General features: G+C 38.4%; 1 protein-coding gene across 6 annotated transcripts in view; it reads left to right on the top strand.

The window, feature by feature from the left end:
* Positions 1-279: 279 nt before the first annotated feature.
* Positions 280-19,524, top strand: part of PPP4R4 (protein phosphatase 4 regulatory subunit 4) — a 134,085-nt gene continuing 114,840 nt past the window's right edge. For 3 of the 6 annotated variants that reach the window (XM_053602815.1, XM_053602822.1, XM_053602821.1), the window contains exons 1-2: positions 280-543; positions 2,021-2,094. In XM_053602815.1, the coding sequence (XP_053458790.1) occupies positions 427-543; positions 2,021-2,094 (191 nt within the window). In that variant the 5' untranslated portion in view covers positions 280-426. Of the gene's footprint in view, positions 544-2,020; positions 2,095-19,524 lie in introns of those variants that run through there. The other 3 variants (XM_053602817.1, XM_053602818.1, XM_053602819.1) reach the window with 2 other exon arrangements.

Raw genomic sequence — 19,524 nt, 5'->3', positions numbered from 1 at the left:
CTCAGCCCGCCTCTGCAGACTGCCGGCGGTGGCAGGCTCTGCGCACGCGCCGTGGGGACGGGCGCCCTCGGTTGGGGACTCGGCGAGGGGAAGAGTAGGGCAGAGGAGCGGGCGCAGTGGGGCGGCTGGGGCGCTGTGACGTTGCGTGGCGGTTGCGTCCGGCCGCGTGCGCGAGGCTCCCGGGAGGGGGCGGGGCCGAGGCGGCTGCTGTGTGGCTCCTCCGCCCCTGACCCCGCCCCCGCAGCCCGCCTGTCCCGCCCCGCCCCCTAGGCTGGCCGAGCTCCTGCTCCTGCCGCCCGCCAGCTTCACGCTTTGCTCCCGCGGGCTAGAGCGGGAGAAAGTCCTGCTGGTGGGCGGCCGCGGGGCTGCGCGCGGCTGGTATCCCGGGGCCGCTCCGGCCCGGGCAGCGAGGGGGCTCGGCGGTCCATGCATCCGCCGCCGCCTGTCGCCGGAATGGATTTCAATCAGAACAGCCTGTTCGGCTACATGGACGAACTGCAGGAGCTCACCATCATCGAGAGGCCGGTCCGCCGGAGCCTCAAGGTGCGCCCCGGGGAGAGAAATCGCTCTGAATGCGCCCGGCCAGCTGGCCCCGCGCAGCCTGGAGCCGACCCCCGCCCCACTCTGCCACCGTCTCCTCCCCGAGGCGACCCAGACCCTCTGAGTCAGTCCGGGACGCTCAAGAGTCGGACCGGTCCCTCTGTCCTCCAACCTCCGATCGCCGTGTCACTCCGAACCGGCTCCTCCCGGGGCCCCGTCTTCAGCGTGGCCCCAGTTCTCCCAGACTGGACCCCACTCCTTGAGGGACCGGTCCCTGACCCTTTCCCTGACCTGGAGTTGGCCCCACGGCCCCTGACCCTTTTGAGGTGTCTTAACCTTCCCGGCCCATCCCAGGAACGGCCAAGCTACTGACATCAGGGCAGCCCCAGCGTTCTCCCACCTCGGGCAGCCGTGGCGCCTTACTGTGGGCCCCGTTTGCCTGCCCCCTGCAGGGTCTGTCGTTCGCAGTCAACAGCTGGCTTCTCCCCGTCCTCTCCTGGGCTGCCCCAGCCCTAGTCCCCTGGTGCTGCCTGGGTTCTGGCCCCCGTCCACCCGTCAGTCCACACAGCCCTCATTCCTCTGGCCCCCTCTCCCCACTTCTCTCTAAAACTCCACCCCAGGTCCCTCGACCGTCAGATCAAACTCGGGTCCCTCTACCCCTGAGGCAGCACGGCCTCCCTTCGCCTCCCAACCAGCACCAATTCTTAGATTCATCCTGGGCCCGTCTTCAAATCCCTCTCGACTCGGGGTCCCTGCATACCCTTCCCTCCCAGCCCCTCGGGGACTCTAGCTGGGACCCTGCTCCCCAGCCCCCTTGAGGAAGTCAACCTTCAGCTTGCTTTCCCCACACCCATTCGCATAGTCATCTTCCTCCCAGAGACTCCAGCGCTCACCGCTGGCAAACCTAGTTTTACAGACCCTCTCTTTCTCTGGCCATTCTCATAATAGCCCCTTTAGCTCCATTCTCTCCCACTTGCCGCAGTATCTCCAATCTTTGATTACCTTCCAGCCCCAGAGTTTATTCCCTCCCCCCTCCCCCAACTCTTGTCTTTTGTATACCCACTGGGCTGCAGTCGTCAATCTCCTTAGCATTTCTTGGGACAGAAAATGCTGGGGAAATAACCTTGAGATATGAAGGGTGAAAAGTGTGTGTATATTTCATATATACACACACATGTACATACTTATTTTATACATGCGTATGAAATTGATTTCAGCAAGGTTCCGAAGCCACGATCTGATTCTCAAGTTGCAATCTATAAACTAGAAGAGTAAAAAGAAAAAATCCCCCCAAACTCAACCACGTAATTTGAGACCTCTGTGGTTGATCTCGCTCAGTAGCCCCAGAGCCTTGATTAGTTTCATCGTCAGGGCTTGACTGCAACTTTTTCATTAGTCGGTACTCATAGAGGGTGGGGGGTAGGGCGGGACACGCAAGACTGGATGTTTGTGTGCATAATTTGTATTTTACATTTGACAGACACCAGAAGAAATAGAAAGATTGACAGTTGATGAGGATCTCAGTGATATTGAAAGGGCTGTCTATCTGCTCAGGTATTTCCTGGTCTTTCTGTTACATTGCCCTTTCCCCCCGCCTGTGACAGCATGGATTCATGCTTTCTGAAGTGTCATGTTATGCTCACATTTACTTAACCACTTGAATGGAGTGGGTTCATCATTAATTAACTGCTTTCTTATGCATAGCACTTAATTCTGTTATAAATTAGATTTGGTTATGAACTTACTCATTTAAGAACTGAAATCAAATAAGATACCTAACTTGAGGAATATTGTTTGGAGAAGGCAGAGCAGAATAACTAATACGTTGAGTTGAATCTCATCCTTTTTTTCTATTCTGGCTTTTGTTTTTTCTCACATATGATTTAGTGAGTTTAATATTTCTTGGGGCAGAAAATGCTGGCGAAAGCACCTTGTGGTATTAAAGGTAAAGAGTATGTGTGTGTGGTCACAGTATCCTGTGATTAATTTTAAGTTAATTGTAGAGGATGAACTTACATGGTGTTTACTACATAGAACAAATCCACAAATAAGATAGTTCAGTTTTCTGTTCAGGATATTCTGTTTATATTACTTTTGTTATGTGAGGTTTATAATTTTGCCTGAGAGATTTTTAAGATTTAACTGAACCTGCTCTCATTTAAGTTTCAAATCATCTCACTGGCTTTACAGAATTGCTTAAAGGCAAATGGTTGTTGCAAATATTTACAAGATTGTTCTGAACTATTTCAAAAAGTTATTTTGTAGATTTAGCATTTTAAAAGAAAAAAGGTGAATATTAATGAATATATCCATGAACATACTTTTGAAACAGAAAATTTCCTAAGGCATTTGTGTATATTTAGTTTAATTTTTTTTCTTAACTTACACATTTCCTCCCCTTTTGACAAATTAGTCTTCATTTCTATTTTTGTTTTTCAGAATCAGATTTTGAAAACTGGTTTTATTTACTTCCTGGGATATTTGTAATCCTTGTTTCCTTAGCTCAGTGTCAGTTTCATGTACTGGCAAGTTTCTTGTTCTCCTTTCTTGTTTATAGATCATGTTTCCAGTCCCATGTTATTCACATGATCTTATGAAAAAAAATTCCTGTCTAGGACTTCCATTTTCTTAATTATTCCTTAGCCTACCAGTGGCATCTTGATTTTGTGATTTTTAGTCAGAATATCAGCAAGCTTACCATAGACCATTCCCTTATAATAATTCTATCATTTAGTATTTTTTTCTACATCTTAGACTTTATGTCGATGTTGTTTTCCCCCGCAGCATGGCCATTTGTGGTATGCTCTCATCATTTCTACCTATTCATTTAAAAGAAAACTTTTATTTGTATATGAACGAACACTGTGTTCTTTTGGTTTTAGAGAATTATCCCACTTTTAACTCACTTTATTCCTTAATAATTAATGTGTCAACAATTGCCTTTTCCAGTTGATGAAAGCTGGGATAAATTTCTTTCAACATACAGCAGCTGACCATTTGAAATAAGTTCTCATTTATTTCCATTGAATTCTTTAGTACAAACACTGGCTTAGATTTAGGAAATGGAGAATCTTGCTCTACTTACTTGTGATAGCAGACACCTTATTCTAGATATCAAGTGATCAGGCTTCTTTTTAAGGAAAGCTTATTTGTTTTCTATTTTGCTTTTATTTTTTGTTAGCAAATCAGGTTGTCTCATTTCTCAGACACAGAACTTTTTACTTAGTTCTGTAATTTACAAAGACTTAATAGAGACAGATGGGCCATCTCATTCTTACAAGAGAGTTTACAAAGAGATCTGATATCTCCTTTAGTTTCTTGTGGCTTACCTACCTTGAAGGAAGTTTTCAGGGTGACTCAGAAGGGGAACACTAGTTTGGTTGTGTATGGGGTTCTCCAGTGAGTTCTTCATTTGTATTCCTACCATCTCACCACCTCCTGGGGGGAAGTGAGGTTTCACCTTAGGCCAGTTAATGGAGGGATGATACCAAGACTGCCTGAAAGATGCTTTTTTCCCTGGGATTCATAGATGGGAGTGGGATTATTTCATAGGCAAGTTCCAAATTTTGCCTCTGTTAAAGCCTCTTCATCTATGCTCATGTATCAAGCCTTCTATTTTAAATGTAGTTTATTCCTTTTTTTCTATTTGTACTTTGTAGTGCTACAGCACCTAATACTGATTACTCCTCCTGCTTCATGGAGGATTTTCAGGTTGATTTTGAGTGCTTTATCTTTTCCTGTATTGGATATTTAATATTTATACGTATTTTGCTCTACTTTTCTGTGTCAGGTTTGTTTCCTTGGTTCTCTTATTTTGTATATTAAAACTGTTTTTGGAATATTATGTTAAATTAGAATTCATAGTCAAATGTGTGAGTATCGGTAGGAAATGCTTTATTTTAGTGGCGGTTCTGATAGCATTAAATTGAATCCAGTGCCTAAATAAAGCCTTATATACAGTCATCCAGTGAAAAGCAAATTATACTCAATTTCTTACCTTAAAGTATGACGAGTCAGTTATTTTCACAAGTAAGTTTAGAATGTTACTGCATTCAAAGATTTGACACAGATGAATTTGTGGTTTTGCATAAATATGGTGCTGATATGCCCATCTGTGGCATTTAGCATTGGAGCAAAACAACTTTCCTAATAGTCACAGCTTGTGTCTCAGTCAAAATCATATCACAGCATCTTTTTCCTGTTCTCACTCTTCTTTGTGATTTTGGCATATATTTTAGGAATGTACTTAAAACATGTGAAAAGTTTTATTATAGAAGAGTCGTAAGTATGTATACTGTGCTTTCCTTAAGTAAACCTTTGCTCATACATCTCTAATTGTCTATCAGATAAAGTCTAGACCCTTAAGCTTGTAATTCAAAAGTGAATCCATTTTAGTTGTGCAAAAGTCCCTCACTTTTAAAAGACAGCCTTATTGAGATAGAATTCATATTCTATGCAGTTCACCCATTTACAGTGCACACAGTTCAGGGGGTTTAGTATATTCATAGAATTATGCAACCATCACCACAGTGTTTGAACATTTTCTCCCCCCTTTACCAAGAAACCCTGTACTATCAGCAATTACTCCTCACTTCCTGACTCTCCCAGCCTTTGGAAGCCACTAATTTGCTTTCTGACTCTTACGGATTTACCTATTCTGGACTTGCCTATAAATGGAATTATACAATATCTAGCCATTTATGACTGACTTTCTTCACTTAGGATAATGTTTTTTTTTTTTCAAGGTTTATCCATGTCGTAGCATGTATCAGTACTTTATTCCTTTTTATTGCAGAATAGTATTCTCTGTATGGATAGAAAACATTTTGATTTATAACAAAATTCATCAGTTGATGGACATTTGGGTGTTCCCACTTAATCCTTTACTTTTTGAAGCAGTTATACTGGCCTCTTCACTGTTACCCAGATACATTGTGTTCATCTTTAACTCTGCTTTAACCTTATCTTAGCTGGAATAATTTCCTTCTTCCCTCCCTTTCCCCTCCATACTTTCCTTCTTTCCTTCCCTCCTGGACAGGGTCTTGTGCTGTTACCCAGGCTGGAGTACAGTGGTGTGATCATAGCTTGCTACAGCCTTGAACTCCAGGACTCAAGCAGTCTTCCCTCCTCAGCCTCCCAAATAGCTGGGACTACAGGCGTGCACCACCACATCCAGCTAATTTTGGAATAATCTTTTATTATACATCTATCCAACCTTTACCATCCCCAGGATCCAGCTATAATCTTGCATCTTTCATGAGGCCTTCCTTAACTGCTGAATCCACATGGGGCCCAGGCTTCTCTGAATTCCAGGATTACTTAGTGGCTTCTGAATCCACATGGGGCCCAGGCTTTTCTGAATTCCAGGATTACTCAGTGGCTTCTGAATCCACATGGGGCCCAGGCTTTTCTGAATTCCCAGGCTTCTCTCCATCCCTCATCTGACAGTTCATTACTGCTTGATTCTTTTAACTTGTGTGTACTTTTTTGTTGTTCTTTCTTGTTTTTTACTGTGATATGTAGTATAAATACATACCTTTTAATGGAATGAAGCATATTTAAGATGACAAGAGTGCTATATAAATTAAGCAACTTTTAATATTTTTGCATAAATGGGCAATAGGATCAGATAGACTTGGGCTATCTCCAGTTCTACAATTTATTATCTATGTGTCCCATGGACAAGTTAAGTTTTCAAGCCCTTGTTTGTTCATCTGTAAAATGGAAATGATAATTCTTGTTTCTCAAAGTGGTTGTATTATGTGTGAAGCTTGGCACATAATAGCTACCCCATTAATGTTAATTTCCTCTGTCTCCTTTCCCCTTTATCTACTTCCTTGCTGCTTAGGTACTCAAGTTACATTTCAAACTTAGAAAGAGGATAATAGTATTAATTTTGCCTTCCAACAACTTAATAAAGTGATGCCAAGTATAACAACTGTAGTTTATGATACATGCTCATTAACTTCCTTTGCTAATAATATTTATCAGAAACCAGAATCTTTACAAATTATAATTAAGCATTATATAAATGATAGAAAGGCTAGTTTGTTGTTTTATATTTTTTTACCAAATGACCTTAAGTAATATTTGCTATCTAGATTATGCATTAAATGTGTTGACTGATTAATTTACCTAACCTAACTTTTACGTTGCTTACATTTTTTTTCCTACAAAGCAGAGCAGAAGAAAGATCTTGTTTACTAAAAAATCACTTGTGACTTTTAAAATATTTTCACTTTGTGCTATGATTTTAAAAATGTTTTGCACTTTGCCTTCCAGGCACTGTCTGATAAAATTCATCTTTTTTTTTTCTTTGTTTTTTTGGAGAGAGGGCTCACTATCTTGCCCAAGCTGTTCACTTCAGCTTGGCTATTTACAGGTGCAGTTTTAAGATGCACTATAGCTTCAAACTTCTGGGCCCAAGCAATCCTCCTCTCTCTGCTTTCTGACTATCTGGGACTATAGGCATGCACCACTCACTGCACTTGGCCAAAAAGTGCATTCTTTAAAAAACTTTTTCCTTTTTTCTCTCTTTCCATTTTGTTTTTCTTAAGAGTAAGTGCTCCCCCTACTGATACAACAGAGTAAGACTTCTGCAGCCAAATCAGTAGAAATCAACATAAGTGCTGTGAACTGGGGCTTGTTTGAGAAGTCTGGCATCTCTCTTCTTTTTTTTTTGTAGAGACAGAGTCTCACTTTATGGCCCTCGGTAGAGTGCTGGGCCTCACACAGCTCACAGCAACCTCCAACTCCTGGGCTTAAGCAATTCTCTTGCCTCAGCCTCCCGAGTAGCTGGGACTACAGGCACCCGCCACAACGCCCGGCTATTTTTTGGTTGCAGTTTGGCCGGGGCCGGGTTTGAACCCACCACCCTCGGTATATGGGGCCGGCGCCTTACCGAGTGAGCCACATCTCTCTTCTTGTGGTCAGGACTAGAATGGGGCTGCAGCCAGGCAGTGGGGAGAACTCCAGTGATTTGCTTTGCTATGCAGCAAAATACCTAGCCTATTTGCCATCCAAAAGTGAAAAATTGTGTGGAAAAACTCCTTTCTACCAGACCCTTATTTTTAGGACCTATTGCCTCACATTTTTAAAATGTTCATTATTGATTTCTATTTTTGATGCCTTCTATCTTTTAGTAATGGGCCTCCCTGCAAAGGATAACTTCTCTCCTGACTTCTAACACCATGCATTGGTTTGACTGATTTTGAACTTTTTATCTTTATGTAGTAGGAACCACAGTATGCATTTTTTGGCCTAGCATTTCTTAACATTTTAAAGAGGTTTATCCATATTGTTGCATGGAGCTATAATTGTTCACTTTCGCTGCTGTATAATATTCCATTATATGAATACATGTATATCACGATTTATTCACTCTGCTGCTGATGGACATTTGTCTTGTTTCCAGTTTTTGGCTTAAGAATACTACTGTTATAAATGTTCATGTGCAAGGTTCTTGGCGAATACCTGTATGCACTTCTTGTAGGTACCTTCATAGAAGTAGAATAATTGGTCATAGCATATGTTCATGTCCAGCTTAAAAGCTACTGCTAAACAGTCTTGCAAAGTGCTTTTAATAACTTGTACTTTTGCCAGTAATATACGAATGGTCTCAGCCTATATTTTTTATGAAACAAAAGAGACACGCTTTCTAGCACATAATTTCTAGCTTATCAGTAATGAGCTACCTAGTTAATAGCTGTGAGATATTTCTGTATTTCTGTGTGTGATTTACTTACATCATGTAACTTTTTTCCTTTCCATACAAGAAGGGAGTTAAAGGTTTTTACAACTAATGTTTATAGGGCTAGACTGTTAGTTAGAAGACTCTTGGCTGCAAGGTTGTCTTTTAGGAGATGAGGTATTTTGTGTATTATTTGTTCTTTAAAAAAGAAAAAGAAAGTGGATATTGGGATTCTTTACCTGCTTTTTAGAGTACCACCACCAGTCCTTTGTACTTTTAATAATTCCAAGACATCCCAAATTGAAAAAATTGCCCAAATTGTCATCTTCTGCAAAGGTGCTGTACAAATGACTTTCCTTTCTACATAGAAATTTCAGGCATCTTCATTTTCAATTTTTAGGACAGAGGGATCACTGTTTAACATATTAAGAGGCATATGTAATGGATTCCAGCTGTATATCTTCCATTATTGTTAAGGTCAATTTACTTAAGTCCTTGGCAAACCCTGAAGTCTCTGTTTTGGAAAAGTACTAGGTCTTGGAATAGAAGGGGTTTGCAGAGTATTTCCTGTCTCCAGTTCCTTGTCTTTTGTTGTGAGAACAACCATGGGAGGCATCTGTTTCTTTTTTCCTACTTACTGAAGCTTCAGAAGTCTCTCTCTGTGACATCAGTAAAAAGCAGAAGATGCTGTCATGGGATCTGAAGGAAAAGCTTAAAAATAAAAAGTAAACTATTTTCATCTTTGTAAAAGTGACCCATATAATGTCATTGAAAACCTGGAACTTCATAACATGATGTGATTATGAGAGTTAAGCAAAGTTTTCATCCTGTTTGATTATTTAAAATGCTTATACATTAGGTGGCGCCTGTGGCTCAGTTAGTAAGGTGCCAGTCCCATATACTGAGGGTGGCGGGTTCAAACCCGGCCCTGGCCAAACTGCAACAAAAAAATAGCTGGGTATTGCAGTGGGTGCCTCTAGTCCCAGCTACTTCGGAGGCTGAGGCAAGAGAATTGCCTAAGCCCAAGAGCTGGAGGTAGCTATGACACTATGGCACTCTACCGAGGGCAACAAAGTGATACACTGTCCCCCCCCCAAAAAGTACTTACACATTTCTATGATGATTTTCATTTCATTATGTAAAATAATGAAATATATTAAAGATAAAATATATCAACAAAGTAATATTAAAATGAATGATTATATAGATTTAAGTAGATTACTTTATGTAACTACGGTGTAACCATATTATATACACATGTATACGTGTATATTATAAATATATGTACGTGTGTGTATATATTTGTTTTCATGAACAGTTAACTCATATCAACACTCATATCAACAGTATGATAGCTAAGTGGGACTTAGGAAGATTGAGTTTTGTCCTAAATCATAACTAATTAGTTCCAAGTAAAAAGTCCGAATTCTGTTACTTGGCTTCCAGTCTTGTTAAGTTGAATTGTGCAGTGGTTTCTTAGTATTTGCATTAAGAATTAAAGTGCTGACTGTACCAAGTGGCAAAATTCATAGCTTTCTTAAAGTTAAGGTTACATGCCGAGAATTAAACCATGGAATAAAGTCCAATGCTCTTTTAAATCTGTACATCTTTTAACTCGGATATTTTGATTATTTTAGTTTCTTTCATTGGCCATGTTGGCCTTCAAATGTGGGAAGCATAGAGAAAGTGTTCAGGTTTAGTTCTTCACAGTCAGATATAACACTGGTATGTGGTGATCAGGTTAGACATAATTGCAGAATCTCTTGTTCCCTTGTGTATGGATGTGCCTTATAATGTAATTTTCCCTCTAATCAGAGATGTTAATAATGGAAAATATTTTTAATGCAACTAGTAGTTGCTTTACAATAAATCTTATGAATTCAGGTTAAAACACACAAAATATTTGTTGAGTACTTATGTGCTGAGCATCTCCTGGGGAATGAATGACATTGTACTGGCAGATACTTGTATTCAAGAAAGTAGTTGCTTAAAGAAACAAATGCATTTTTCTTAAATTTCAGTATAATAGAAGTCATCCTCCATTAGCAATTACATTAGGCATCAAGAGTCAGTATGTTGTGTTGGAAATATTCTGTGGTGAGATAGACCAGATTTATACTTAGAGGCTGAGCCTTGCTTATTTACTTACTGAGAGACTTTGAGTAAGTTGCTTATCTTCTCTGAGCCCAAGTCTCCTAATCTGAAATGGAGATGATAATACCTCCATTGTAGGATTATTGACAGGATTAGAAGAAAGTATGTAGAGGCATAATGCTTGGTACAGAGTTGTATTCAGTAAAGAATAATTGTTACTCTCTTTAAATCATCTGTTCATTAATATTTTAACTTGGAAAATTCCCATCTAGAAACTTCATTTAGTTATAAAGTTATTTCTTCAGATTAGTTTTCTAGATTGGATCATCAATCCCCTCCCCTAATTTTTGGAAAATAACTTTTTTGCGGTATAATTTAGATATAAATACATAGTTTGATGAGTTTTGACAAATGAGTATACCTATATAGCACATAAATGGCATGAAATGTAGAACATTTTTGTCACTCTCAAAAAGTCACTGGTGTCCTTTTGCAGTTAACTAACCATCCTCACTCTAAGCAGCCATTGACCTTTTTGTCACTATAAGTAATTTTCCTATTGAGGGGCAGGAGGAGCAAGATGGCGGCTGAGTAACAGCTTCCTTGCACCTGGGCACAGTGAGACTAGGGAGAGAAGACTCCACGCATCTCTGGCTGGTGGGATCTGCCCAGAAATATCCCTTTGGGGGCACAGGGAGTCAGCAAGAGACTTCTAGACCCCATGATAAGGACAAAAGCAGTGGAGAACTAGCAAGTGGTTGCGTGTGTTCGTTCAGTCTAATCCTGCCAGCAGCTGTAAGTACAGCAGCAGTGAGATTGCAAACTGGAAAGGCCTTACCTTATTTTTTTGGACTTGGCACTCAGTTGAACTACCTTGGGAGAACTTTGGCAAGAGCGTGGAGGACTTTAAGCCTTGTCTAGGGCCCTGGACTGCACTGCTGAGCCGGAGGGAGCTAATAGTGTTCAGCTGTGGGCCCGTACAGAGCCATTGTGGGAGAATTTCCCCGTTAGGCTCTTGAGCGACTTACTCAAAGAGCGAGGATCAGGCAGGAGATCTTGGGCGAATAATCTAGTGACTGAACAGCCTAAAGGCTGGGACTGAGATGCCTTATAGCCTTGGCCCTCAGGGGCATAGAGTGAGAATGGTTTTGGCACACTGGGTAAGTGGGCAGTCACTTCAGGAGTGTCCCAGCAACAAGTACTTTCCTGGGAAAGCTTCTGCTTAGCCAAGGTTAACAGTTTAAAGTGCCTTTTAAGTGGGCTGAGGAGAGATTTAGGTTCTCCACCCTGCGGGGTTTGAGAAATCAGCAGAGGCCTCCAGTCTCCATCCCATATAGCCGTATCATTATTGTGATTAACATCTCATACCCCAGAAGATCACTCGTTGCCTAGATAATATTTGGCAAGATTAACTGCTTTTTTTTTTTTTAATTCTAACATTTTCCATCTAGATTTTTATTTTCTTTCTTTCTTCTCTTTCTTCATTTTTCTAGTTTAAATATAATTTTCCATTGTTGCCGTCTTTAAAAATCAGAACTTCATTTTTGCTAGTAGTTCTACCCCTATTATTTGTTTTTTTCCCCCCCAATTTTATCCTGTAACGTTTTTTGTTTGCTTGTTTTGGTTTGATTTATACCATTTTTGTGTTTTATTTCTACTTGGCGGAGGTGGGGAAGTGTGTCTGAACAACTTGGCAAAGAGCTGCTGACTTCAAGGCAACCACCCAACCCGGTATCCCCAGAGGTTGGGGGTTTTTAAGGTTGGGTCAAAGTACCCTATATACCTATATTGCTCCTGTCTCCTCCTATCTGTCTCTCTCTTGTTTTTTTGTCAAAATGCCCCTTTACTCATCCCCTGTCCTTTCTCTTTTTTCTTTTCTTCTTCCTTTTTTTTAAAATATTTTTTTTCCCTTCTTTCTCTTCAATCTTCTCATCCTTCTGGGCCTGTACCAAAAGGACTCATCAAAACCCTAGTCTGGAGGCACGGTAACTTAAAGAACAAGAGGAAGTGAAAGGAAAATTAGGGCAAGGAAACAGATAAAAGAAAATACTCATGAGGAAGAATCAGCAGAAAAATCTTGGCAACATGAAAAACCAGTCCAGAGCAACCACCCACAAGGGACCGTGAGTTAGCTACTGCAGAGGATTCCACCTATAAAGAAATGTTAGAAATGACAGAAAGGGACTTTAGAATACAGATGATCAAAACAATGAAGGAAATGAAGGAAACAATGAAGGAAACTGCTGATAAAGTGGAAAATAACCAAAAGGAAATCCAAAAACAGAATCAAATAGGCAATGAACGATATGAAGAATATAGAAAGAATATAGCAGAGTTGAAGGAACTGAAACAATCAATTAGGGAACGTAAAGATGCAATGGAAATTATCAACAACAGATTAGACCATGCAGAAGAAAGAATCTCAAGGACAAAGCTCTTGAGATAACTCGGATAGTTAAAGAGGCAGAAAAGAAGAGAGAGAAAGCAGAACATTCACTGACAGAATTATGGAACTTTATGAAGCATTCCAACATACGAGTTATATGTGTCCCAGAAGGGGAAGAAGAATGATACCTCAGGGGAATGGAAGCCATACTAGAGAATATTATAAATGAAAATTTCCCAACTATCACTGAAGATTCTGACACACTCCTTTCAGAGGGATATCGGAGCCCAGGTCATCTCAACTCCAACTGAGCTTCTCCAAGACACGTTGTGATGAACCTATCCAAAGTCAAGACAAAAGATAAGATTCTTCAAGCTGCTAGGACTAAGTGCCAGTTAGATACAGGGGCAAATCCATCCGGGTGACTGCAGACTTCTCTAATGAAACTTTCTAAGCAAGAAGACAATGGTCATCTATCTTTAATCCACTTAAACAGAACAATTTCCAGCCCAGAAAGAAGTATGGAGAACCCTTAAAGAAATCAAGCTAGATCTTCCATTTGACCCTGGAATCCCATTATTGGGCATCTACCCAGAAGGAAAAAAAATCCTTTTATCATGAAGACACTTGCACTAGACTGTTTATTGCAGCTCAATTTACAATCGCCAAAATGTGGAAACAGCCTAGATGCCCACCAACCCAGGAATGGATTAACAAGCTGTGGTATATGTATACCATGGAATACTATTCAGCTGTTAAAAAAATGGAGACTTTACAACCTTTAAGACTTTAACCTTTACAACCTGTTAAGACTTCCTTAACATGAATGGAAGTGGAATACATTATTCTCAGTAAAACATCCCAAGAATGGAGAAGCATGAATCCTATGTACTCAATTTTGATAGGAGGACAATTAATGACAGGGTGTGGGTGGGGGAAGTGGAGAGCAGAGAGAGAAAGGAGGAGGGAAGGTTGGGGGAAAGAAGAGGAGAGAGGGAAGGTGGGAGGTGGTGGGGTCTTGGTGTGTGATACACCTTTTGGGGGCAAGACACAATTGTAAGAGGGCCTTTACCTAACAAATGCAATCAGTGTAACCTGGTGTCTTGTACCCTCAATGAATCCCCAACAATAAAAAAAAAAGAACTGTGCTAAGACTCCCATGTTTTCCTATCTCTTGGATAAATGGCTTAGAATGCTGGGTCATATGGTAAGTATATGTAGTTTTAGTTTTTCAGCTCTATTGAGGTATAATTGACATCCAACAAACTGCACACATGCAAGCTAGGCAATTTGGTGAATTTTGACTTATGTATACACCTGTAAAACCATCATTATGATTAAGATAATGAACATATTCATGGCTCCCAAAAGTTACTTTGTGTTCTTTTGTCATCCTTCTCTCCCTCCCATGAGTCTGTTTTAGGCAACCATTGATGTGTTTTCTGTTATATTAGTTTGGAATTTCTAGAATTTTATAGAAATGGATTATATAGTATCTACTCTTTGGCTTCTTTCATTCAACGTAATGATTTGACATTAATTCATGGTGTTCAATAATGTACTCATTTATTTATTATATATAATATTTCATTTTGTAGTTGTAACACATCATGTTCATCAGATGATGGATGTTTGGGTAAATTCCAGTTTTTGGCTATTATAAACTTAGTGTCTATAAACATTCATTTATGCATCTTTATGTGAACATGTGCTTTCCTTCCTCTCTGGTAAACATTTAGGAGTGGAAAGGCTGGGTCACATAGTAGGTGTATGTTTATTTCTTTAAGAAAAAAACTGCTAAACTGTTTCTATTTTTTTTTGAGACAGAGTCTGAAGCTGTCACCCTGGGTAGAGTGCGGTGGCATCATAGCTCACAGCAACCTCCAACTCCGCTCAGGTGATCCTCTTGTCTCAGTTTTTCTATTTTTAGTAGAGATGGGGTCTCACTTTTTCTCACGTTGGTCTCTAATTCTTAAGCTCAAGCGATCCACCTGCCTTGGCCTCCCAGTGCTAAGATTCCAGCCATGAACCACTGCGCCGGGCCCTAAACTGTTTCTAAAGTGATTGTACCATTTTACATTTCTACTAGCAATTATGAGAGTTTTGAGTTGCTCCATATACTCCATAACAGTTGTTATGATCAATCATTTAAATTTTAAGCCATTCTAGTGGTGTGTAGTGGTATTATATTGTGTTTATAATTTCTTTTATTGATTATATATAGAGAGAACATTGGAAGTATTTAAACATAATGGTGAATTTGTCTATTCCTTCTTTCAAATCTATCATTTGAAAGTTTTTAAAACATATACATTAAAAAAATAAACATTTCGTCAAGATGGTTTTAAAGTTTACTAGTACATAAAATACCGTTTATGTATTTTGAAACTCTGTACTTAAGTGTGTATACATAGGATTGTTATGTTTTCTTGGTGAGTTGACTCCTTTATCATTATACACATACACATATAATGTTTATCTTTATCCCTTGAAATATTCTTTGTTTTGCAAACTACTGTATCTGATGCAGTATACGCCACTCAATCAAGCTTTCTTTTGGCTAGTGTTTACACAGTATATCTTTTTCTGTTCTTTTACTTTTTTAAAATATATTTTTTATTTTGGAATAATTTTAGATTTTTAGAAGAATTACAAAGATAGTACAGAAAGTTTCTATGTACCTTTCACTCCGAAAACTAACATCTTACATAACCATGATGCATTTGTCCAAACTAAGAAATTAACATCGATATATCACTATAAACTAAACTGCAGCCTTTATTTGGATTTTACCACTTTTTTCTCTAATGTCCTTATATTTCTGTTTCAGGATCTAATCCAGGGTACCACATAACATTTAGTTGTCATGTCTCCTTAGTCTTCTCTTGGCTGTGACACTTTCTTAATCTTAATAGTTTTATTTTTTTATTTAATTTATTTTTTATTTATTTTATTTTTTATTAAATCATAGCTGTGTACATTGATATGATCATGGGGCATCATACACTAGCCTCATAGACCATTTGACACATTTTCATCACAATGGTTAACATAGCCTTCCTAGCATTTTCTCAGTTACTGTGCCAAGATATTTACATTCCACATTTACCAAGTTTTGCATATACCCCTGTAAGATGCACCGCAGGTGTAATCCCACCAAGTTTTAAAGAGTATTGGTTAGGTATTTTGTATAATGTCCCTGAACTTGGGTTTGTCTAATATTTTTCTCATTACTAAATTGGGGTTATGGGCTTTTGGGAAAAGTAACGTAGAGGTAAAGTGCCTTTCTCATCCCATCATATGAGAGGGTGCCTGCTAAAAACACGATTTGTCACCAGTGATGCTAATCTTGATCACTGGTAGTATCTGCCAGTTTTTCCACTATAGAAGTGATGAGAGAGGACTCCCCATCCTTTCTTGATTTTATGGTAAAAGCATTCAGTCTATCACCATTAACACCATTATGATGTGGCGATAGATTTTTTTGTAGGTACCATTACGTTTCTCTATTTCCTACTTTGCTGATAATTTTTGTCATAAATGGGTTTTGAATCTAGCTGTTTTTCTTGTTGTTGAATGTTTCTATCTGAATCTATTGATATGCTATATGGATTTTCTTATTTAGTCTTTTACTATGATGAATTACACAGATCGATTTTTGAATGATGAACCAATCTCTCATTCTTAGAATGAATCTTGATCATTATTTTTTTTGTTTGTTTGTTTCTGGAATCTATTTGCTGATATTTTGCTGAGGATTTTGTCATCTTTGTTAATTAGAGATTTTGGTCTGCAGTTTTCTTTTCTTGTAATGTCCTTCCCCAGTTCTGATTTTAGGGTAATGCTCATAAAATGATTTGAGAGGTAGTTTTCTATATTCTAGAACAGGTTATATAGAACTGATAGTATTCCTTCCTTAAATGTTAGGTAGAATTTACCAATTAAACCTCTAGGCCTGAAAGAAAAATCTTTTTTTTGTTGAAAGGTTTCTAACAAAAAAAAATTCAATTTCTTTAAAAGTTGTAGGGTTACTTAGGTTATTTCTTCTTAAGTGACTTTTGATACTTTGTGTTTTTCAATTACTTACTTTATCCAGCTAGTCCCCAAATCACAAACATGTGATTTATGTACAATTTATACTTATGAATGGAGGCTAGTACAGTAAGTCCCTAAGTTACAACCATATGACTGTTGTACAACTTACAATTATGAATGGAGGCTATTGTAGGTAATAGATAAATGTACCTTTTCCAGCTTACATAGAAATAAGAACAAACCTATAAAATCTATCTCATTCATAACTTGGGAACTGCCTGAATTGATTTTAGCTCTTTCTTCTAGTCTAATATATTCATCAAATGCTGTAAATTCGCTCTAGGCACTGCTTTAGATGTATGCCACAAATTTTGGTATGTTGTATCTTGCTTTTCATTTAGCTGAATTTTTTTTATTTCCCTTGAGACTTCTTTGATTCATGGGTCATTGAGAAATGTGTTTAATTTCCAAGTATTTGGGGACCTCCTAGATAATTGTTTTGTTACTGATTTCTGGTTGGTTCTGTTATGGTCTGAGAACATGCTTTGACTTCTGTAAACTACTTTCTTCCTTCATTACAGGTCTGATTTCATTTCCTACTACTCCCTTCTTACAGTGTGTACTCCAGCCATCTTTACTATTCCTTAAACACACCAAATTCACACTTACCTCAGGTTTTTGCAGTTGTTGTTTTTAATGTTTTTTTAGTCAAGGTGGTTTTCAAATGCTTGATTAGCAAAGAGCTGCTGCTGGTGGTGGTGGGATCAAAATTCTAGTGTTCTTACTTTGGAAAACACTCATTTCTTCTTTTGTTGTACTAGTGAATAAATGGTTGTGACTTCCTCTCTTTTTCTCCAAGAAAAATATTTCTAAATGTTCTAAAACAGTGTAGTTTTTATTGATTTACCTTGTTTCTTAGTTCCTATACAGCATATATATGTATATATATACGTATGAAATCAGTATCTAGAAGAATTTGGTGTTTCTTTTTATTGGACAGTGAGAATGATATAATTTGTGTTTTTCTTTTAGTCCCCGTTGCTAAGAGACATGGGGCACAGCCACTAACCAGTTGTGTGACCTTGGGAGCATCATTTATTCTGTCACTAAAGTGAGGGAGGTGTACACGTACTCCTCAGGTTGTTAAGATTCTTTTTTACACTGCGAATCTGCAAAAAAGTTACCCCTCCCCCTAGTTATCAACATATCTCAGGTGGTTAGTAATCCATTTCTCCACTCCTTCAAAAATATGTACTATGTTTAGTTAAAAAAAAAATAGAGCTCAGGTATACTAAAAGGCTCTGATTCTTTTGACTAGTATTTAAAAAGAAATACCAAGTTGTTATATATGTGTTATTTGCTTGTTTTAACATGTGTGCTGCTCTAAATCCTTTTGTTCAGGTAAACATAGTAAGAATAGAATGACTTGTTATTTTAACAAATCATATTTCGTGGTAAGATCATTACCTATTGTGATTTGAAAAGCCCTATTATACTGTTTAGTTTCTTCATAATTCTTTTATATATAGCATGTGGACCAAGTATTGGGGACAGCATATTCAAATCTTGCTATTTAGGGCTGTGTGTGTGTATATATATATCTTACCTAAAATATGTGTGTGTGTATATTATATATATATAGAAAGAAGTATAGAGATATCTGTATCTGTAGACATCTTTCCTAAATTAATTACTCATTGAATTGCATATGATACAATTAACAATGATATATCCTTAGACACTTATATACTTGAAATTTGCTGAGAGTAGGTCGTAAGTAGTCTCACCACCAAAAAGTAAGTATGTGAGGTGATGTATTTGTTAATTAGCTTGATTGTGGCAATCATTTAACAATGTATGTGCGTATCAAAACATCATGGTCATTTTGTACCCCCAAAATATATAAAACTATAATTTGTTAATGTACAAGGGCAAAAAAAATCTCCCATCGCATGATACATTTTGAAAATATCCAAATTTTATTTGTCAATTATACCTCAGTGAGCTCAGAAAAAACATTTTTTTCTTTTAGGATAAATAGAGGACTGGTAATTCACATCTTACTGAAAGGAATGATAACAATGTCTAAAAAAATTGCTATGAGAGACATTAGGGAGTAAATTGAGTCTCTTCTTTTTCTCTTATATGTATGAAATTAATTTAATTAATAATTTAATTAATTTAAATTATTTAAGAATCCACGAAAGTTCATATAGGACTGATAGGTTTTTTAAAATCAGATTCTTTCTTTGTGAATATGATGCTTTGACCCTGACAATAGCTAGCTAATCTCTATAAATACTTCTTCATTGTCACAATGTGAAGGAAATGAATTTCTAAGGGGCTCTTTTGCTCCAGCATTCCATCATATTCTATTCTATCCTGTCCTTACTATTAAAGAAAAGGAATTGTTATTTCACACAAATTTTACAGATTGATTTTGATTAACTGACGAGCTTTTTAAGTATCATAATTGATTTGTTTGTATTACATTTTTTTCTGATAAAGTGCCTCATTTACAGTAATAACCAGTCAAATGAACAAACCAGTACCACTACGTATTATTTGGGCCTCTTCCTGGGTCGTATTATCCATTCTAGATTTCAGTCTTTGTCTCCATGATGTGATTTCCAAATCTGTGGCCATAGCCTTTTCTCCTGAACTTTGGACCAGGACTGCTTGCTGGGTGCCTCCACCAGGATGCCTCCACCAGACTGTCTTGCTGGCTTTTCAAACTAGGTGTACCCGAAATGGAAGTCATCACTTTGTATTGAAATAT

This window comes from Nycticebus coucang, chromosome 9, assembly GCF_027406575.1.
Source record: "Nycticebus coucang isolate mNycCou1 chromosome 9, mNycCou1.pri, whole genome shotgun sequence".
Taxonomy (NCBI): Eukaryota; Metazoa; Chordata; class Mammalia; order Primates; family Lorisidae; genus Nycticebus; species Nycticebus coucang.
This window is presented reverse-complemented; position numbering and strand designations above follow the sequence as displayed.